At 40.8% G+C, this 21,269-nt stretch overlaps 2 protein-coding genes and 1 long non-coding RNA gene across 3 annotated transcripts in view; 1 reads left to right on the plus strand and 2 right to left on the minus strand.

The window, feature by feature from the left end:
- LOC144662309 (melanocortin receptor 3-like) overlaps positions 1–9,964 on the plus strand; it is an 89,167-nt gene extending 79,203 nt beyond the window's left edge. The window contains exon 3 of the transcript XR_013572426.1: positions 9,839–9,964. The gene's annotated coding sequence lies outside the window, so the exon portion shown is untranslated. The remainder of the gene's footprint in view (positions 1–9,838) is intronic.
- On the minus strand, positions 1,823–2,845 carry LOC144649590 (uncharacterized). Its single transcript, XR_013569918.1, has 2 exons — positions 2,631–2,845; positions 1,823–1,955 (listed from the first exon to the last, which is right to left on the minus strand). It is a non-coding gene; the product is annotated as an uncharacterized LOC144649590 (long non-coding RNA).
- Positions 9,965–17,664: 7,700 nt separating the features above from the next.
- LOC144662121 (fatty-acid amide hydrolase 2-A-like) lies at positions 17,665–21,236 on the minus strand. Its single transcript, XM_078522865.1, has 3 exons — positions 20,517–21,236; positions 19,008–19,183; positions 17,665–18,678 (listed from the first exon to the last, which is right to left on the minus strand). Exons 1-3 carry the CDS (start codon positions 21,091–21,093, stop codon positions 17,914–17,916), a joined length of 1,518 nt encoding a protein of 505 aa, XP_078378991.1. The 5' UTR covers positions 21,094–21,236; the 3' UTR covers positions 17,665–17,913.
- Positions 21,237–21,269: the final 33 nt, after the last annotated feature.

Below are 21,269 nucleotides of genomic sequence, written 5' to 3' on the forward strand. Positions count from 1 at the left end.
CTCAACAGGGCCAGGTGGTTCAGCTGACGGGGGACGAAACTCAGGGAGCTTGGTGTAATAGATCAACCTGAGTTGGGCCAAGCTTTGTTGCTCAAACATCATCGGATCAGTCATACAACCGTAGTCATAACGCTCGGAACTGCCGTCAGCAGCCGGAACAACGAGACAGAATTCAGTGAGCGACTCGAAGAAGTCAGGCACCTCAAAAGGCTGATCGTCATCCTCTTCATAGTCATCTTCCTCATAGTCACCCTGTGCATCTTCTTCAAGCACCACTGAGTCCACAACAGAGCCACCAGATGAAAAAGGCGAAGGTTCAGGGGTTGCCGGAGGGACCGGTGTAGAGACAGAGCCAGATGATGGGTCAGAGAAGAGCTGAGGAGTGGACGGTGGTTCTGGTTCTTGCGAGACAGGGGGCTTCGCGCGGTATTTCCGGGCACGAATCTCCTCCCAGGTAGACTTGTCGTCCCAAACCTCACGGAAAGTACGGAAGAGCCTGTGATTAGGCGCCTCACCAGAAGAGGTGTCCATATCGCCAGACTCTCGAAGGACCTTCTGAGCCGGAGCCCCGGCGCGATGTTGGCGTTTACGCCGCCGACGTCGTGGAGAGGGAGGAGGCGGAGCAGCAGCAATCACCTCCTCATCACCAGACATGATCTCCGACTCGTCAGATGCAGAAAACTCATCTCCATCAGGAGGGGGGACGTAATCTTCGTCCATGGCGTCCTCGTCGGTTGGAGGGTCCCCAGAACCAGCGTCAGCCGAAGCATCAGCGGCAGGGGCATCCGGATTCCCAGGACCAGCGTCAGCCGGAGCATCAGCGGCAGGAGCATCCGGGCGAGGAACAGCCCAGGCGTCACGACAATCCCTAGCCAGATGGCCAGGCTTGCGGCACCGCCGACAAAGGCCGTCCATAGGACAGGCCTTGGTACGGTGACCCAGCTTCTTGCAGATGACACAGAAGGCGGGCTGCCGACGGTACCAGACACGGCACTCAAAACCAGCGATGGTAATCATGGCAGGGACATCCTTGGTAAGGGACAGCTTGACCACACGGTTGCCGTCCTGAAGGCCAGGGAAGCCCTGATGGGAACTGCGAGAGACTGAATGAACCTCCCCAAAGGAAGCAAAAAACGTTTGACGGTGTCGTCGGGAACTTCACTTGGGCAGTCTCGGAGGTAGACCAAGCGCGATCTAGTCTCAACGGAGACCACCCGGAGAGGAACCTCACCATAGCGAATCCCGGCGGCTAACGTACGTTCACAATCCGCGGAGGATTTGAAGGTCAAGCGGACGGCCCCATTGCGCAGGAACTGCACGGTGTTAAGGGTCTCCTTCCGGACAGATCGGAGCAGCTCAGGCAGGACTGAGGAGGATCCGACATTACGATAAATAGCTAGTGGAAAAAAGGCCACCAAACTATTTGGACACTCAATCATGGCAGGCATGACGAAAAAGTTAAGCACAGGAAAGCGGGACACCAACTGGATGGGCGCCCCACTGGCTCAACTGTGGCAGAGAACGGCTGGGTGACCAACGAAGAAGAAGCTTCGAAGGACCAAAATGGCGCCTCGAAAAAGCTAGCCAAAGCAAACCACTGAATTTCCGAAGAAAAACAGCGATGCCTACCAAACTTGGACACGAAAACCGCACCAAAAATGGCAAGGCTCAGCCATACAAGCGTAGTTTTCTTCTATGCGGTTATTTAAAGCACTGTGCATTTCCTCTTCCTTGTGGTTGTTATTTTCCCACAAGTACTTTTGTAGATGAGCACCCAATGCACCAGCTGCAGCCACGCTTTGTGCGGCGTACAGCGCGGGTTCTCCTGGTCCCATGGCAACCCTCAGCTTCCTTGAAATGCACCTACAGTCCGGTCTGACACTTCTTCAGATGGTCAAGGTTTCTGGTTTTGATTTCTCCTCTAATTTCGGTGAGGATCTTGCTTCCAAAAATACCTGGAAGAGATATGAAAATAATTGACTCCCGTACGAAATGCTGAAGTGCTGTTTGGTGTTCCGCAATTTCAGAGTATTCCCTTGTAAGCGAAGATCATTTCAAGCTCAGATTTAAGAAGTAGAACTAGGAAATGATTAAGTGTTCAATAAGTGTTCTTGGAGTGCAAAATAGTTTTTTTAAAAACAGACGTTTCGGGGAAACCCCTTCATCAGTGTAAATGTGATGTCTTAAAAAGAACGCTTGATCGTAGGAAATGATTAGTCGATCGAAGCCGATAACTAGGTCTTCATCTTGGAAGGAGTATGCTGAGAGTAACATTTTGAAAGGAGAGACCCAGTGTGTAAGTTGCCTAAGGTTCCGGGAACTTCAACTTGTAAGGGACGTGGATGCTCTTCGAAAATTTTGAATCAAGCCCCTCAAGGAGACCAATCTTGGAATAGCTCAAGCTTTTATGGCCACCACCATTTTCGGTGCCTGATTCTAGACCGCCAACACGGCATGAAGGCCTTGATTTCGGCGGCTAAAAATATTGACGTTCTTTCCTGAACGCCCTTTAAATGAAACCAAACTCCTTAACTTACACCACTAAGCAAGACAACGAGCCTATCCTCGCCTCTTTTAATTGAAAACCCCCCTCAGATCCCCACTTCCCGGGTGAGTAGATTTTTTTTTACCTGGAATCAAATACTCCAGTTCTTCGCTAACTTCCGGTACTTGTGAACAGTCTACTATCTTGTAGTAGAAGTGCGTTTTCTGGTAAGCTTGTTTGTCACTTCCGGTTCCGGTCTCGGTCATCATTTTGGAGGTGATTTCCAGTTTGAAACCATGTTCCTTGAGAGCTGCCTTATCCAACATCAGCTTCATCTGGGTGTCTGACACTTGAAAGTCGCGATCAACGCAGTGGCATCAGTGAAAAAAAAATTGGCACGCAATGCATGCAGAAGCGATTACGTTTCACAAGGGGTCCTAAATAATTTTCAGGAAATTTGTCAAAAAATTTACGTCACGAGTTGTGCGTGAAATGACTGTCATCCAACTGCAGCTTACATGTTTTGGCATAAGACGCAATGTAAGTGATTGCATAAATTAGCATTGACTTTGTGAGGATCTGTTGGACGAAATTCAAATTAATGTGAAACGTTAGATGTATGGGGTCACAAAGATGCAGGTGATAAATTTTCTTCATAGATTTGCTCAATTGAACAAAAGTTGTATTTTTTTGTATTTTGTTTTTTTTTTTTTTTTAGATTTCCCGTTGTTATTTCAACAAAATTTACGTTATATTGTAGCGTGACATACACGCGGGCAAGCTTAAGGTCAAACGGTGTCTTGCTCACACGTATATACAGGCCCTGGGTATTAAAAGAATTTAGAAATTTCTGACTACTAAAACTAATAGAACTCTTTAAATATAATACGTCTCTCTCGTTTATACTTTGTGTTGTTCCTTTCTAACTGAATAGGAGTACTTTGATTTGTGTTCTACGCGACGATTTTTTTGTTGGGTCAAACTTAATTTCTGTTCACGTAAAGTATTTTCCTACTCATCGGTCGAACGCGCGCGACAGAATTACAGAATTACAGATCCCGTCCACTCGATCGTCATCGCTTAAAAAGAAACACTTTTGTCCCCGGCTTATCTTTAAATATTTATTTCCTTAGATAAATTAAAATCCTTGCTAATCTGTGTTAGTTTGGACAACTCAGGAGGTGAAAAGCTTCAGTGACCTGAAATAGGATTTTGCTTGCCCGTAAACACAGAGCTTGAGCAACAACAGCAGTTACGCATGCCAACAAACATGGCAAGTTTATAAATTAATAAAAAACGTCTTGGAAAGACTGTCTTGGAACATCGTGATGTAGGCGACATTGTGATTGAAAGTTGAAAGACTGATAAGAAAAGATAATAATGAATAAACTACATGACAAACGGCTTACCTGCAGCATTCCACAAAGAAAAGACAGCCACGAATATCACAAGAATGTTCAAAGTCATCATGACTTGTTAAGATTGGACTCAGGAGGCGCTTGTCTTCAAATTGGCTTCTGTTGATTCCTCTTCGTTTATGAAAAGAACTTCAGTGTGACTCGAACTTTTATACAGTATTGTCTGTAATGTGATAGGCCTCTAACTCGGTTTCCTTGTTGTTGAAGCTTTTGCTTTACTTTTATGCAGTTAGGCAGATACATGCAAGAATTTGTTATTGTAGTACCTTTAATCTGAAAAGGAACTACTGGTCCGAGTTTCCTTTATTTCTTAGGCACGTTTTTCAAAGAGGTCTCGATACTTCAGATACTTGTTGACCGGGTTGGGGAGGGGGGGGGGGGGGTGGAAACTCCCACATGAAAGAGATCGGGATGCTCTCCTTGTCTCGCTGAGGGGTGTAAATTACGATTTTTGTCTCACTTCAATAGGGCTTCACGAAAGAACGCCAAAATGTTTAGCCTTTAAGGTCTCGTTTAGTGTTGGCGGTCTGGTTGAGTCACCAGGTCACGCCAAGATTGGTCTCTTTTAGCTTTAAGGGTTTCCAGCGAGCATTCCCTTACCTTTCAAATGGGAATCCCCCTTCTTCAGGGACTTGTTGGGTCCCAGCTTCAGCGTGAATTTTCTTTCCTGCAATCAGTCTGGAACGGAAACAATTGGCCTATATGGCGTATTTCATATGAAAAGAGCTGACAATGTGAAGTTTTGTTTTAGTTCTAACGAAACGTTTATTTTATAAAGGCGTAAATTAAATTTTAAAAATTCTAATTTAAGTTTCCTTTAATTCCTTAGCATGTTTTACAGAGAGCTACACAAAAAAGGATGGCCGACTGATCTTTCGTGTCCTATTTGTTTTAGGTCAAGTGATATGCCGACAGATGAAAAAACACTCCACTAAATCCAAAGCACGTCTTACAAAGGCTGGCAATAAATAAAAGTCGAATTTCATCTTTGTTTCCTTGTTTGCCGAATGCCAGTCAGGTACACACAGCTTCGGACATTCTAAGTTCCTCTAATTCTTAAGCACGTTCTACAAAAGATAGGCATCGTAAAAAAATAGACTGCTTTCTTGGTTTCCTTGTTTGCTGACCTTTGCTGTATGTCAGGTACATGCAACTTCAAATAATTCTGTTTCCTTTTATTCTTAAGCACGTTCTACACAGTACCATCCTTGTTTATTTTCGAGTTTTTATTACTCCGTTCTTACTTTTCTACGTTAGAAAACTATTATTTTGAAGTTTCCTTCAATTTGAGAGTAATCAGAAAAATGACTTAAAATACCGTGACATATTAAGCACGTTTTACACAATAACAGATGGTCGACTGTTTTCTTTATAGTTTCCTTGTTTGCTGCAATGTCAGGCTCTTTAGTAGAAGACAAATTCCTTTTTTGATTGTTTCCTTGTCTGTTGCACGTCACGCCAAGATTGGACTCTTTTCTTTAGGGGTCTCCAGCGTGCATTCCCTTACCTTTCAAATGGGAGTCCCCCTTCCCCAAGGACTTGTTGGCTCCCAGCTTCTGCGTGAATTTTCTTTCCTGCAATCGGTCTGGAACGGAAACAATTGGCTTATGTGGTGTATTTTTTATGAAAAAAGGAAAATGTGGAGTTTTGTTTTAGTTCTTACGAAACGTTTATTTTGCAAAGGCGTAAATTGAATTTTAAAAAATTCTAATTTAGTTTTCCTTTAATTCCTTAGCATGTTTTACAGAGCGCTACACAAAAAAGGATGATCGACTGATCTTTCATGTCCTATTTGTTTTAGGTCAAGTGATATGCCGGCCGACAGATGAAAAAACACTCCACTAATTCTTAAGCTTAATCTAAAGCACGTCTTACAAAGGCTGACAATAAATAATAGTCAAATTTCATCTTTGTTTCCTTGTTTGCCGAATGCCAGTCAGGTACACACTGCTTTGGACATTCTAAGTTCCTCTAATTCTTAAGCACGTTCTACAAAAGATAGGCATCGTAAAAGATAATAGACTGCTTTCTTGGTTTCCTTGTTTGCTGACCTTTGCTGTATGTCAGGTACATGCAACTTCAAATAATTCTGTTTCCTTTTATTCTTAAGCACGTTCTACACAGTACCATCCTTGTTTATTTTCGAGTTTTTATTACTCCGTTGTTGCTTTTCTACGTTAGAAAACTATTATTTTGAGGTTTCCTTCAATTTAAGAGTAATCAGAAAAATGACTTAAAATACCGTGACATATTAAGCACGTTTTACACAATAACAGATGGTCGACTGTTTTCTTTATAGTTTCCTTGTTTGCTGCATATGTCAGGCTCTTTAGTAGAAGACACATTCCTTTTCAGATTGTTTCCTTGTCTGCTGCATGTCAGGTACATACAACTACAAATAATTCTGTTTCCTGTTATTCTTAAGCACGTTCTTGGTTTCCTCGTTTGCTGTACCCAGGCTCTTGGAAGGCTGTTTCCTTTTCCGATTGTTACTGTGGTACATGCAATAATAGCGATTAAAAAAAAATCATTAATAATTAATAAAGAAAATAAAAAAAAAATTATTTTTAAATGGTGTTTTTTTTTTTATAAAAAGGGGAAAATTTGTAATTTTTTGGGCAAAAATAACTTTATATATATATATTTGTGAATGAATGGTTTTAATTTTTTTTTTTTGTTTTTTTTTTTCCCCCGCCCTTTTTTATAATATTTTTATTAAATCTTTTGAACGAATGGAAATAATTCTAGCAATTATGATACATTAACTACTTTTGTTTACGTTGTAATTTTAAATTTTAGGACCGTTATTTCTTCAATAATAGCACTGGCCCTGAACAAGACTACCGGTAGTTCTAAGCTTCCTTTTGTGCTTTGGCTGTTGCAGTCGGCTCGGTCGGCTTCACCTTTACTTTCCCTATTAGATGGCCAAGTACATGGAGAGATGGTATCTCATCTCAGTCAATCTTAGCCTGCGTAGCAGGCGCCGTAGTTTCGAGCGCGCGTATTTTCCGGCGCGCGGCCTTTTCGCGATCGCGCACTCTTTTAAATGTGCTAATTATAAAAAAACACAGACCCCTGTTACGCAGGCTAAGTCAATCTGTTCTCGTAGTAACCATTCTTCCTTGTTATTCCCATTCGTGTAATGCGGAGTACATATATAGATCTGGCGATCTTTATAAACGTCACTTAGCTCTGCTGCATTGTGTAACTGGCAAAAATTTTCTGACATGTTGATAAAAGAACAACCTCTGCTAATAAAATGATAAGTGCATCTTTACTATGCGGACCATAAGAAAGAAAGAACTGTATATTGATGGCGTGAGGTACGGGGGAGAGGACTGAGGCAAAATAATTACAGTGTTAACTAAACGCCACGCAGAAGACGGAGTTCGAGATATCAACCCTACCGGGAGTTAAAAGTGAAGAGGAGTTAAAAGGTTAAAAAGCTGCAAAAGAATTTCCATGAAACGTTTGAATGTAGGAAACCATACAGAACCCAAAGTAAAACCAAGTACTTCTTGTTGTTGGATCTCTTTTTGTAGAAATAACCGGGGGAAATAATCGTACGAGATGTCATTGTAACTGTGTAGGAAAACCAATTAAATGCTGAAGGTTGGCACGTACGGCAAAGGAGACTTTTTTAATAGGTCAATATTTTGACTGGTGCTACTATTCATAGCTGTATTTATCTGCCCTTGCAGAAAACAAGGAAGCCAACCGTGCAAAAAGTGCTTAGAATTTAGAGGGAACTTAGAATTATTTGTAACTAGTTTTGTCTTCTTGACCTAACGAAAACAAGGCAAACAATGCTGCTGACTGAGCAGATGCTAATGTGCCGAGAAAATAAATAACAAATATATCTATACTGATTTGACAAAAGGTGGACTCCGCGACGTTAGTCGGCCTTCAAGCCAGTCCCACGAGAAAAAATTGAGGGGGGGGGGGGGACGTCTTGGAAGGTTGTGCCGGGTAGCTGAGTGGTAGAGCTAGCAGCCCTAGGGAGCCCAGGCCCCAGGGTCAGGGGCTGAATTGCTGGCTTGCTAAGGGGGTGGGCATAGTGGAGTTTTTTGTGTCATTTTTACCAGACTTTGCCACTCACAGCAATGTCATGGTATTTTAATGATGATTGTCTTGTGTTTGGCAGCCAACTGCAGGCCTGTGGCAGCTTGGCTGTCACCGGGGTTGGCTAGGCACTTCACCTAGCCCCCGGGTCTAGCCAGGGCACCTCAGGGGGAGGGAGGGTGGCTGTTGGTGAATTTCAATCCTTTCTGTCAGCCGGCCGGGAATCTTTTGTTGAAACAAGGCAGATATATATATATATATATATGCAGCGATTATGCAACAAAATCCTGGGGGTGGAGGGATTTTCTGCTTATTCTTATCCGGTTTTCTTAGCTTCTGACGGGCCTCTTTTGCTTTCTAAATCAGTCCTTTCTTGGGCCGTAAATTGGCTGTAAATGTTAAATGTTCATTTCTCGAAGGTCCTCCAACAGTCATACTAGGTGTCGCCGCTATATCTAGCCGTCGTCCTCTGCCCCCACGAGGAGCCTAAAGGAATAAGCATAACAAGCATATGATAAACAAGATATCTAGCACGTCGATTCGGTGCTATTGGTGCATTTCTAGATTTTTTTTCTCGTAGATCAGCTGTTTGCGTTCGATAACAAAGAGTGATTATTAAGGTTAAACAAAAATTGCCGGAAACTTCACATCAAAGCCAAAATTAGAATATAAGGTAGATAGAAGATAGATTTGAAGTCAATTTAAACTCTCGGCTCTAGATACCTTAAATAAATAAAATAAATCGATTTTTTTTAACGAGGGTTGCACGTAACAGTCTTGCAACTAACAAATTGTGGTCCCCGGATCCCCGAACGAATTGGAATTTAAAATTTTGGGTAGAAAAACCGGAAAACCGGGAAAAAAACCAAAAAAAAAATAGGTATGAATAAGGGGCGAAAGAGAGTGTTTTTTGCGATTTTTTTTGAAATAGGATATAGATTTTAACCAATTTAGTCTGGAAAAGGTTTTGGTTTGTGCACTTTGGCCAGCAATTAGGAAATAATTTTTTGAAAAGTGCGATTTAGTTAACACTGGAAACTGGAAGCGCTTCCTAAATGTTTACGCCAACCGAGGCAGTTCCTTGGCAGTTTCCAGGTCTGAAACAGAGTAGTCGGAAAATAAGGAAAGAGTTTCAGTGAAGAGAAGCACGCCGCACCGCAACCCAACCTGCAACCCCTCTCCCCCTCCTGCTTTACCGTAAAACTGAGATTTATTTAGCTTCTCTCTCTATTAAGTCCAACGTACGTCTGAAAGTTCCACTTTTTAATCACCCCCCTCCCCTTCCCCTTATGAAGAGGGAAAAAAAGTAACTTTTAAGTTGCTTTGTTTAAAATACCTTTAAAAGCGTATACATTTACTTGTTATTGTTGTTGTTGTGAAAATGTGTTATACCAAAAAGCACTAAAACATTAAAAAGTCCGCTTCATTTCTTTTATACGTGCCCTGAACTGAATTGTGACTTGAAATATGCCCCCGTCTCTAGTAAGTCACTTTCTTTATTAAGCCCTCCTGAAATAGAATAGAGGTAGACTGTCCACAGCCTCTATTTTTTCGTTTTTCGATCGATGAGCGCGCGGGAGAACGGGAGAGAACTGGACGCCAGCGAAAACGGAAGAAGAAGGGGGGGGGTGCTTTTTGCGTTGAAAAATCGAGTGCTTTTTGCGTTGAAAAATCGAGAGGCTGTGGACAGTCTAGAATAGAGGACATGCTATCCACAATTCACTTTCGGAATTTTGGCGCGACAAAATTGAAACTTTTACTGGTGGAGCATTACCAACGAATTGGAGCTACAGAGGAATTCTGATTTCTCTACCTCCTAGGGAAACGAAAATCGGTTTGAAAAATCGGGATTCTACTGTATTCCGTATGCAAGCTTTCCATAAATAGAGCAGTTTTCAATTGAGTGTCGTAAAACCAAAACCAAAGTAATCACTCTAGCCAATCACAAAGAGCACAGACAATTCAGTGAACCAATCAAAACTCGAAGCAAATACATGTAGCCGGTGTGAAGCGCGGGAAAACGTGTGCGAGTGAGTCACAAAAGGTTTTGGTTTTGCATCTGATTATTGGCTGAGAAAGTGGCGCGAGAGTTTTAAACCAATCACTAAGTGTAGTAATGTAAAACCAATGCAAACGCGAATTACTTTCGACACTCAAGTGAAAACCGCTCTAACGCGCGGGACAAACCGCATGATCAAGTGTTGACCCCTAGCGACTGCTTCAACAAAACATCGTCTTGAAGCAACAACTGTGACTAGTAGATCACGCTTCGTTGTTTTTAGTTTACAGAACACTTCGTTCTACTTTTAACTGTCAATGGTACGTACTTGGCCTAACTCTCTTTGCCTTGTAGCTTAATTTGCAAAAATTTAGTTTTTTTTCTATGCAAAGTAATGCGTGTACGTCCTTTTAGGCGAACGACGATAGCCGGAACCAAGAATGTTTGGCATGCACTTAGACGTCCGCGGGGGGTGGGAGGCCCAGAGTTGTGTGCCACCCTATGCACGCAACATATAGCGTTTACAGTCAGTTTTGAAAAGAACTTAACCGACGAAGATGCCATCTTATTGCTGTGGCCTGTGTGACATTTGTACAGCTTTTGTAAGAGCTGTTTCTCGTCGATTTCGTCATCTTTTTTCCTCCCACCAAGAAAAGTTATCAGGTAGGACTCTACAGTCTAATTTGCAAACAATTTAAGGCAACAGGACCTCAACATCATTAGCTGCATAAAGGTACATGCTTAAACAAATTCTGACGACGACTCGCTTCTTTCTACTATTTATGCACGTTCATTAACTATACAGCTATAGAGCTTGGTACCAAGGCCTGAAAAATGTCAACGCTAAATCAGAGTCTCTTCGAAATGTCTTTCGAAGCTTATTTTATTAATAGCAAGAGAACCCGGAAGCGACTGTAAAAAGTCTTGGAAGAGAAAGTGAATATGAACTAAAGCAATGGAACAAGACTTCATGATCGAACTAACGCGATCAGTAAGACGCGTAGTCTTCGATTTTTCGTCTCTGTGTTTAAAAATATTTTTTTGCACCCACGCGTTATTACCCACTGTCAAAGCAAAAGAATTACGTGTACAAGTGTATATAGTTAGGCGGCAAATATTCTAAATTCATTTACATTGTTAAAGGTACACAATGTCTTTGCGCCTTCTATCATAGTCTCCTTGGAATGTTTAAAAACTGATCTTTCAGATGTTTTAAAATCTTTACCCAGTTTCGATCTGTGGCGAGATTTGCCGGATCGCATTTTATCGCACGACCTTCTCTTTCTTTGCTACTTTTCTTTCCCCTTGCTTCCTGACAAAAAGACAAAACTGTCAAATCTTGCAGGCAGTTATTAATTAAAACGACGTGTTTTTAAGTGTGATACTATTCGCATATCTATGCAAGAGGGAAATTTGTAAAGGGAGGGAATTTTTTTTTTTCACTTCTTTTATATATTATATATCTTTGTTGTCAGAGAGAGCAACCTTCTCGCTTTATACAGTACGGGCGGCCATGTACTTTTTCCATCCTTGCTAAATCCTTAGTTTTGGTAAGTTTTTAAAACTCGTAGCTCAGTACACCTCCTTTGTTCTGCGAAGGTATGTTATCTTTTGATGGAGTTTAATAAGATTACTTGTTTGTCTTTTGAGACCCAAGATGGCGTGATTGAATCGATGGTGATCGCGTGCAGGAACTCACGTGAATTCTGGCGTTCCTATTTACCAGTCGTCTATAGACTTGCAGGCGACATTACACTGATGCTACAGGAACAAACTTGTCGTGACTTAATGTTTTGACGCATACTGTCCGAAAACAAGAAATCTTTCATCAACAGGTCATGATGCATGCTCACACTGCGAGATATTATACTGGGAAACTAAATTGATAGTTGATAGGTGGCAAGTTATGCCAAAAAGTTGTTTGAGGCAGGAGGGAAAATAAGACGTCTTTACACAGGCTAACAAAACGCTATGTAGCTCTATTAGTGTATGTTATTTTGAATTTCTTCTTCAACCTCTGCAGAACCTATCATGTGCGAAGAGGACCTGCTGTCCCGCCCTGATACAGATCTACTGCTAGAGCTGTGACGAATTGATCAAGAAACTTTCTAGGATGAGTAGAGACGACATAGACGAATAAAACAGTGGAAAATTAAAGGACATCCAAAGGACAACCATTTAGAACATTTGTAAGGACCTCGACTTCCCATGGATCACATGAACTGACTTTCTAATACTATAATACATTTCAAATCACTACTAATAAGTCTAGCAGCGACTTCGTTTTTTTCCACCATATCTAAAGGTTTTGGTTTTCACGGCTCGCAAATATGGACGACTTCCGCAAGCTAGTGTTAAAAAAAAACTACTCACGTTCTGCTTTCAGTGTTAAATGGGACTTACCAATTAAAAAGAAAATAATAAACTTTGTAGTTCTGTTAGATGTGAGATTTCTATTAAGGCGTGGTTAGAATCGAATGCGTCATCTTTATTTTCTTTACTTAAACTTTAAACCTACGAAACTTCATGACTTTGTCAGTAGTTCAATTACTATGTTTTATTGAAAAGAGATCCTGTTTTAGACCCACTGGAGCTGTTAGCCAAATTAAGGGAATGCTAATTAATTAGATTTTTTCGCTTTCAATTTCTATTCCGTGATTGATGTTTTAGACAGTCTGCGTGTTCGTCGGGTAAAATTTTCGAAAAATAGGATGGCACTGAAACGGCTCCGAGGACTGCTGTAGACTGCTCACAAGTACGGGAAGTTAGCGAAGAACTGGAGTCTCTGGTTCCAGGTAAAAACAAACAACCAGCCCCCGGGAGATCAAACTTCACTACTGTCCTGGTTAATAAATTTGGGACATATTAAAAGTGGTTTTAATTTAAGCCCTTTCCCCACTTCAATGTTGAATCACAAGACTCGACAATATGTCGGAATCCGGGGTCGGAATGCTATAGCTTTTGACTTTCAACAGTAGAGGCTGTTTAACACCCAATTTATCGGTAGACTTCATGTGACTGTGAGAGAAAAAATGCTTTTAAGCATTTAAAATGTTAAATGCTTCTCTTCCTTTACGATAATCGAATTCAACTAGTCCGTTTCACTGAATTATGAGCTTCTAACACAGCCGCCTAACGATTTGTCCAGGATTACAGTTTATGGCGTGATAGGGAAAATCGCACGAAGGGAAGAAAGTAGGCAATGGAATTTTTGTTCGCATCAATACAACTTGGCATGGTAACAGTGGAAATCGTTCAAGGATACTTAGGTCATATAAAGCTTCATGTATTTGCCAAAAGCCTTATAAAAGTCAATCAAGCTATTTTTGAAAATCACATAAGGTACTTTCAGGACATAATAAACAAAATGAATTAAACAAAAAAGGAGGGAATTGTTCCCCTATTTACTTCTTTCAGCTATTTTTGGAAGTACGATCCTCAACAAAGTTAGAGGGGAACTGAACTCTTTTGTGCATGACTGACGTCAGTCATGTGCACAAGACAATAGCTCTGGGGTTCGCGCACCAGTGTACTTATGGACGACTAACTTTCGCCCTGCAACGAGGAAATGGAGTTTCCTCGTCTGCTGATTTAAGTATAGAGTGAAACAGCTTATTAGTATTTCTAACTTAAAAACTTTAGGTGTAATACTCGATCATTGCACGTTTTCTGTCAGTTTGTTTGTTTGTTGTTGTTTGTTTCTCTTTTTGGCCCCTTAAAATACTGAGTTTGTTTAGGATGCCATTATGAAAAGATTTTGCACCGAAAATAATTTGTAGATTTAAGTTAATCCTCTGTATAAACCTATCTTCATATGCATCTTTTGCTATGTTGTTTGTTTACAATCCCTTGAACGGCACGAACTTTTTCAAGGCTTGAACGATTCGTTCCGCTTGTATCGGTGTTTTCAGCTTTGTAGGTTTGTAAGCATAAACTGACTGGTTATAAATTTCAAACAATCTTTTATTTGAGGAGTTTTAGAGAATATTTGTCATCCTACACCTTTTGTGGGCTGTGAACACCCTCCGCCCGTATCAACCCTTTTTCTGTTTTCCATTAAATTTGCTCCTGCATTAACTCTCCCGGCCAGGGCTGGGGGAATGATCTGAAGTTACTTCATTGCACTTTTCATAGACGAGTTCCCTTGGAAAATATAATGGTTTAAAAAGCTATCAAAATCGACCGCATATTATACATAATAGTTCCCCAGCGCCTCGGAATAACAGAGGGGGTCACTTGTGGTCAAAATAGTGTGAGGGTTTGCGTCGCACGTCCGCCTAAAAACCAGTGTATCCCCCTTCCTCGTCTTTGGTGTTGCTTTACATGATTTATTAAAAAAAGAATTTTGCTAAGATTGCAAGAATAGAGTACATGCAGCCATCTACGGCTCATTTTCGGAAGTTAAGCGCAACAAAATTGAAACTTTTATAGGTGAAGTGCGGCATTATCAAAACAATTTCTCGAACCTCTACGGGAGACGTAAATTGGTTTAAGAAATTGGGGAGTTTGAAAAATCGGAAGCAAATATGCAGGGCTCACTAAGGGCAAGAAAACAACTTTTGATCCGAGTTATCAGTAGATTCGAGAAAGATTTGAGAACTCGGGATTCTAGTGTATTACGCAAGCCTCGCGTGCACGATAATTTCAACCGCAGTGTTGACCCCAAGCGACCGCTTTAACAATTTGTTTCGAAGCAACAGAGTTGCATAAACTCTAGATCACGCTTCGTTTATGATTGTTGTTTCTAGTTTCAAGAACACCTCGTTGTGGTTTTAACTGTCGATGTCACACAATTTGCCTACCTGTTTTTTGCCTTCTAACTTCATTTGCAAAATTTTAGTTTTTTATCATGCGCGAAGTATTGTGTGTCCGTGTATGTGCGTGATTACGGCAGAATAACAAATGTTAGGCGCACTTTGATGCATCACCAATATTCTTTAAAGACGTCCGCGGGGGGTGGTCTGTGCCGGGCTATATATGCACCCCAAACAAATTGCGTTTATAGTCATTTTTCAAAAACGCTCAGCCAGCAAAGATGCCATCTTACTGTTGTGGTCTGTGTGGCATTTGTGCAGCTCTCGTAGGAGCTGTTTCTCGCCGATTTTGTCATCGTTTTTCTCCTTTCAACTACCCAGTAATGCACGTTAATTTTTATACAGCTTGGGACCAAGCCCTGAAATTCATCCTCTTCGACATGACTTTCCCAGCTTTATATAAAGCAAGAGAGTCCCGGAAGTGACTGTTAAATGTTTGTATAGAGAAAGTGAAGGTGGACTGACATCAGTGTTTCGAAAAGCAATTTGAATAGAACAAGACTAAATCATTGAAAGAACGATCAGAAAGACACATAGTCTCCGATTTTCATCTTCGTATCAAACAAATAACCCATTGCGTTATTACCCTTTGACCACGCAAGCAAAAGAAGAGGAAAGAATTGCGTGTGTATGTATATCGTTAGGCGACAAATATTCTAAATTCATTTAAAAGGTACATAATGTCCTTGCACTTCCGTCCTATCATAGTTTCCTTGGAATTTTTAAAAACTGATCGTTTAGATCTTTTAGAATCTCTACAAGTTTTCGCAGCTGTGGCGGGACTAGATCGCATTTTATCGCACGACCTTCTCTTTTCTTTGCTTCTTCCCTTCCTATGAAAAAGGTAAATTAAACGTTTACTGTCAATTATTGAAAGGAAAATCTGTAAAGGGCAATTAAATTGAAGGGTATGAAATGATTAAATCATGATTTGCTGATTAAATCATCAGTGTGGGTTAACATGATTGTCTGTTTCTTGGCCCAGCTCTAGGATTGACCATTTTCGTCAGTACTCCGCAGCAGTTCATGGCCAGCCACTGAATATTTAATGTTTTCCCGATTTACCAAAGGTTAAACGTAAACTTTTTGCGTATATATATCTTTGTTGTCTGAGAGAGCAGTCTTCCCGTTTAATACAGTTTGAGGGCTTCTTTGTACTTTTTCAATTATTGCTCAATCCTGGCTAAGTTTTTAACAACTCGTAGCTCAATACACCTCCCTTGTTCTGCGAGGGAATGTTATTTTTTGATGTAGTTTAATCATTATTTGATTGTCTTTTGAGACTCAAGATCGCGTGATTTTAAAAGTCGGTGTTGATCGCGTGCAGGCACTCACGTCAATACTGCCTGCTCTTAATTACCAGTCGTCTATCAGTAGACGTGCAGGCGACATTACAGGTGACAATAGAAAGCAAGGGACCGCGGACGAAAATGCTGCTAGTGTACGTACCCTCTGCTGAAGAGACCCAATCAGGTCGAAACAGCTGTCCAGAGTTTGCATTTTTGACTTTCAGTTTGGGCTCTATCATGTCGTTGTCCCGTTAAGGTTTTTTCATTTCTACGTAGTGTCAGCCTTGCTTCTTGTCTGTCCGAAAACACAAAATCTTTCATCAGCATGTATACTCATACTGCGAGATAACAAATCTGGGAAACTAAATTGATAGCTGGCAAGTTGTGACAAAAAGTTGTTCGAGGCAGGAAAAATTTAAGACGTCTTCATACAGGCTATCAAAACACCATGTAGTTCTATGTAGTTATGTATATTATTTTTTTTCTTCAAACACTGCAGAACCTATCATGTGCGAAGAGGACCTGCTGTCCGAGGAACCTGATACAGATTTACTGCTAGAGCTGTGACAAATTGATCAAGAAACTGTCTGGAATCAGTAGAGACGACATAGACAATTTATAGAAAAGGACACGCAAAGGACAATCATGTAGAACATTTGTAGGGACCTCGACTTCCATGAATCACATGAACTGACTTTGCAACACTATGATACAATTCAAATCACTATATCGAACTGACTTCGTTTTTTCCACCATATCTGAAGGTTTTGGTTTATTTCACGGCTCACAAATAAGGACGACTTCCGCAAGCGTTAAAAAAATGCTCACGTTCTGCTTTCATTGTTTAATGACTTAAATGGGACTTTGTAGTTGTTAGATGTGAGATTTATATTAAGACGCGGTTAGAATCGAATGAGTCGTCCCTATTTGATTTATTTAAAATCAGTTAAAAGAAAAGATCCCTTTTTAGATCCACTGGAGCTGTTAGCCGAAGTAGGGGAATTCTACTTAATTAGATTTTTCGCTTTCAATTTTAATTGCATGTTTTTTAGACAGTCTGTGTGTTCGTCGCGTAAAATGTTTGAAAATTTAATGGGGGTTATCAGCTGTTTGATGTTATTATTGTAGCAGCAATTGATAAAGATTTGTAGTACTGACCCATCAAAGTATAAGAGCTGGAAAGTGCTGATAATCGTTGTGAGCCTCCTTAAAAGCGACCTGCTCAATTCTAATTGGGCCCCTACATAAGCGAGGGATAAGTTTACACATAGTTTTGGGTAGTTCTGTAAAGAAATGTTGTTGGTGATTAAAAAATGTTCTCTGGTAACAAATAACTAAAAAACTACAACAAAAGCCCTAGGCAGAGAACAATTATAAGCATAGAAACGACGCCTTTTTTCATGATCATCTTTTAGGATACATTTGACATGAGAACTATAGCAAATGTTCTTTCAAAAAATTTCGCTGCTGAATTGTATGTAAACCGAATTATGTATTTCACCTTTGGGTATAACCTTGTTATTGAAATACTTTTGAAATATTAAAAATACCATGTAAAAAGGGCACACTAAAAGACATGCTTCTTTTAACCCTCGTTTTTAAATTTCTTTTATTAAATTTCACATTTTCCATGTAATTCTATGTCTTTTCGTGGTCACAACTGAACCAGTTAAAACATATCATCTAAAATACAGAACTCATTACATTATTCTGCACAACATAAAATACCAGTTCCATTGCTTTCGCTTTCCACTGGCCATTAATACCTTCTTAATTGGTTATATCATTAATAATTTAATAAATTAATTTTATATTTATTATTATACAAGCAGTGGTTCCATTAATTTTACTGATCTGTGTTCAGAGCCATTTGTTTCTGTTTATACATTCGATCCCAACCACCACACAACCTCTCAATCTCCATAGCAACAGCGATACTTAAACGATCTTTGTTGTTTGCTGCCACAACCTGAATGCCGAGAGGCAATCCAGACTTACTCAGCATAACAGGACACTGGGTTACTGGCAAATACAGAACATTAAAAATAGCTGTGTATGCAAAGTTAAAGGGAAATAGCAAAGGGATGTTGTGGTTCAAAGCCACCGAGGGGTGCGATGGATAAAGTAATACTCCATCTTCACCCAGAATGGATTCTAGTTCCAGTCTCAGTTCTTCACCCATCTGAATGAAGGATTCCGACACACTTTTAGGCGTCAAACTTTCAAATTTTTCTAGCATCCCAAGACCAATGGCAGGAACTGTGTGGTTGGAGTATCCAAAGCAAGATTTAAACAGTTCACAGAATGGGTTCACTGCAGACACTTGGTTACCCATGTAAGAACAAAATGATTGTTGAGCAGCAGAAGACATCATTGTTGACCAGATCTCAAGGGAACAGGCAAGTTTGTCAATTTTAATTGTCTCCACTTTTACGCCAAGCTTTTTCTCAAGCTGTTGACAGACATGCTGTTGGGCCTGTTTGAGTTCAGGGTTGACATTTGATACTAAAAAGTGTCCTCCGCAATCTTCCATGGTGAAATATCTCAGCTTTGCAACATCAACATCACTGGCAAGGTTCAATGTTGACACTGCATTCGCTCCTGCCATAACCTAGTAAATATGAAATCAGTTAACAACCATCATACTGCATAACTAGGCAATAATGTGTATCTAATATACACTCATCGGAGATGCGGTAGCCTAATAGTTAGTGCGATGGACCCTGGATTGAGCAGTCCAAGATTGAGCCCTGACCAGGGTCATCGTGTTGTGTTCTTGGGCAAGACACTTTACTCTTATAGTGCCTCTCTCCACCCAGGTGTATAAATGGGTACCGGCAAACTAATGCTGAGGCTATCTCTGCAGTGGACAAGCATCCGATCTAGGGGGGAGTAGAAATACTCCTGGTCCCTTCACTTTTACCTCACGTATACTCATACCTTAAGAAGAGGTTTAAGGTCCTCTGCATATCTACACATGGGCCCAGTGCACAAGAACTGCTGTCTGTTACCAGATGCATCAGGAAATTGACCAGTATTGGGTACAATATTTGGACTGGGTTTGTGTCCAAATATTCCAGTGAAGAACGATGGCATTCTTATACTGCCACCAATGTCTGCAAACAGGAAAATAGAATTGAATTGTTTGCCTGACTAATTGATTGATTGATTGATTGATAGGCTACTCAAGCAGAAGGTGTGACAGAGAGGATATCTGAGGCTTTGCCAAAAGACTTATAATATAACAGCCTTTTGGCAAAAAGCAACTGTCACTTCTCCACAAAGCTACTCAATAGACAAAACAAAAGGAAGGGAATGTAGTTCAGGTTTAAGCAGCTGTTAGTGGAGAGAAGTGTTGAGTGATGACCCAAGTAACAGCTGCAAAGGAGGCTATTTTTTGGAAGGTGATGAACTTTGTCTGTTTTCTTTTGGGTGAATTATATTCAGAGAGATTATTATTTGCTTGGTTTGGGGGACTTGTATTATCATAATGGGTACAGTTGCACCCACTTAATAGGCATTTGCAATGTGTATGAGCAGTAGGCCTAATACTAATATATGTATCAGCTAAACTTATCTGCCGTTTTTCCCATAAATGTTTAAAGAGCAAAAGCACCCTGTATTAAGGTCAAATAATCATTTCTACATGTACATGCAAGTAACCCTACCACCGTGATCAGATTGCATCAAATAAATTATGGTACAGACAAAACAGGCTTGTTTGGTTGACACAGTCATACCATTCAATATTCCATGGTGTTGTAAGGGCGAATTATATGGTACAAATTTTGCCTATGATTATCGCATGTAACATGCTTACGCCATGACTACAATATGACTTGCATCGTGTAAATCAACCTACATCCTTATTACAAACTGTTCCGGCGTATCCAACAATCGAACAAAATCGAACATCGATTTTGCTGTGAGTTCGATTTTCGAACCAATCGAACGCAATCGAACACAATCGAACTCAATCCGATTCAATTTTGTTCGGAACAAAACATACAGGAGTTCGGTAATCAAACGTTTGACTGAGTACGATTGTCGAATGTACGGTAATCGAACGTTCGATTTTGTTTGATTGTTGACTGTTCGGTAATCGAACGTTGGAGTGACCAAATTTCATTGCAAGTTCGATTCTGTTTGATTACCGAACCCAATCGAACGATTGGTGTTCGATTGGGTTCGATTACCGAATGTTCAATTGGATACGCCGGGATATGTGTACAAATGGTCTGAAGTCATGTCATAGGCCTGTCGTAAGCTAGTCACATGGGAGAAAGTTGTACTGTGTAAATCAGCCCTTAGGTAGATAACCATCATGGGTAATGAGATGCCCACGTGGAAAGTTAGATAGGTTGGGGGGGGGGGGGGTAGGAGAGGAGAGATGCCCTAGCATGCAAATAATTGATAATTGGTGACACCTAGTTTAGTGATGAGTTTTACCTGATCCCACCCCAAATACTGATCCAGCTGCCCCAATAATAGCACCCTCTCCGCCAGAGCTTCCTCCGACTATTTTAGATCTGTTATACGGATTGCAAGTCCTGCCATAAACCCGATTTGCCGACTCCCACCACATGCACAGTTCACTGCAGTTAGACAGAGCCAGTGGAATAGCCCCGGCCTGTCGTAAACGACGAATAACAACAGCGTCCTCCTTGGCTATGTGATCTTTACGAGCTACAAGTCCACCACTGTTAGGCAAGCCTGTGACTGCGAACGCTTCTTTCGCGGTAAACGGTACACCTAAAAACGGTTTCACAACCTCTAATTCGTCCCTCTGCTCTTGGGTCATTTCAGAAAGCATTTCATCGATCTCTCTCGCCCCCACTAAGGCCTCTGAGAAGCGATCGGCCACTACAGCGTTGATGCTAGCGTTAACGGCATTTATCCTGTCTATAAATACTTCCAAAAGTTCCTCAACACCGATTTCTAACCGGCGAATCTTCGAAGCAAGTGTTACAGCCGGAAGTTGCAGGTAGCCATGAATAGGCGTCTGGAATATATCGTTGCTCGACATCTTCTTACCTTCCCTTTTAGCGCTCCTAAAAGCTTGGCCTTCGTTTAAGAATGAGAATCTTTTAGATTTGAGATAGCAGAAGAGAAAAGAGGGAATGTTTTCTCAGACTTTAACTTATACAGCCTCAACTCTTCCCCATCTTTGAGACTAAAAGTTTCCCATGATTCCAAACAAGC

Source organism: Oculina patagonica, chromosome 1, assembly GCF_052425735.1.
Source record: "Oculina patagonica isolate OP01 chromosome 1, crgOcupat, whole genome shotgun sequence".
Taxonomy (NCBI): domain Eukaryota; kingdom Metazoa; phylum Cnidaria; class Anthozoa; order Scleractinia; family Oculinidae; genus Oculina; species Oculina patagonica.

Bases quoted from the DNA above. Each gene is read 5' to 3' on its own strand.
- LOC144662121 (XM_078522865.1), bottom strand. From the start codon at position 21,093: ATGTCGAGCAACGATATATTCCAGACGCCTATTCATGGCTACCTGCAA. The intron at 19,184-20,516 runs GTAAAACTCATC...TCCTGTTTGCAG, and splicing joins AGTATTTGGGGTGGGATCAG to ACATTGGTGGCAGTATAAGA. The intron at 18,679-19,007 runs GTATGAGTATAC...CATATTTACTAG, and splicing joins ACCTTAAACCTCTTCTTAAG to GTTATGGCAGGAGCGAATGC.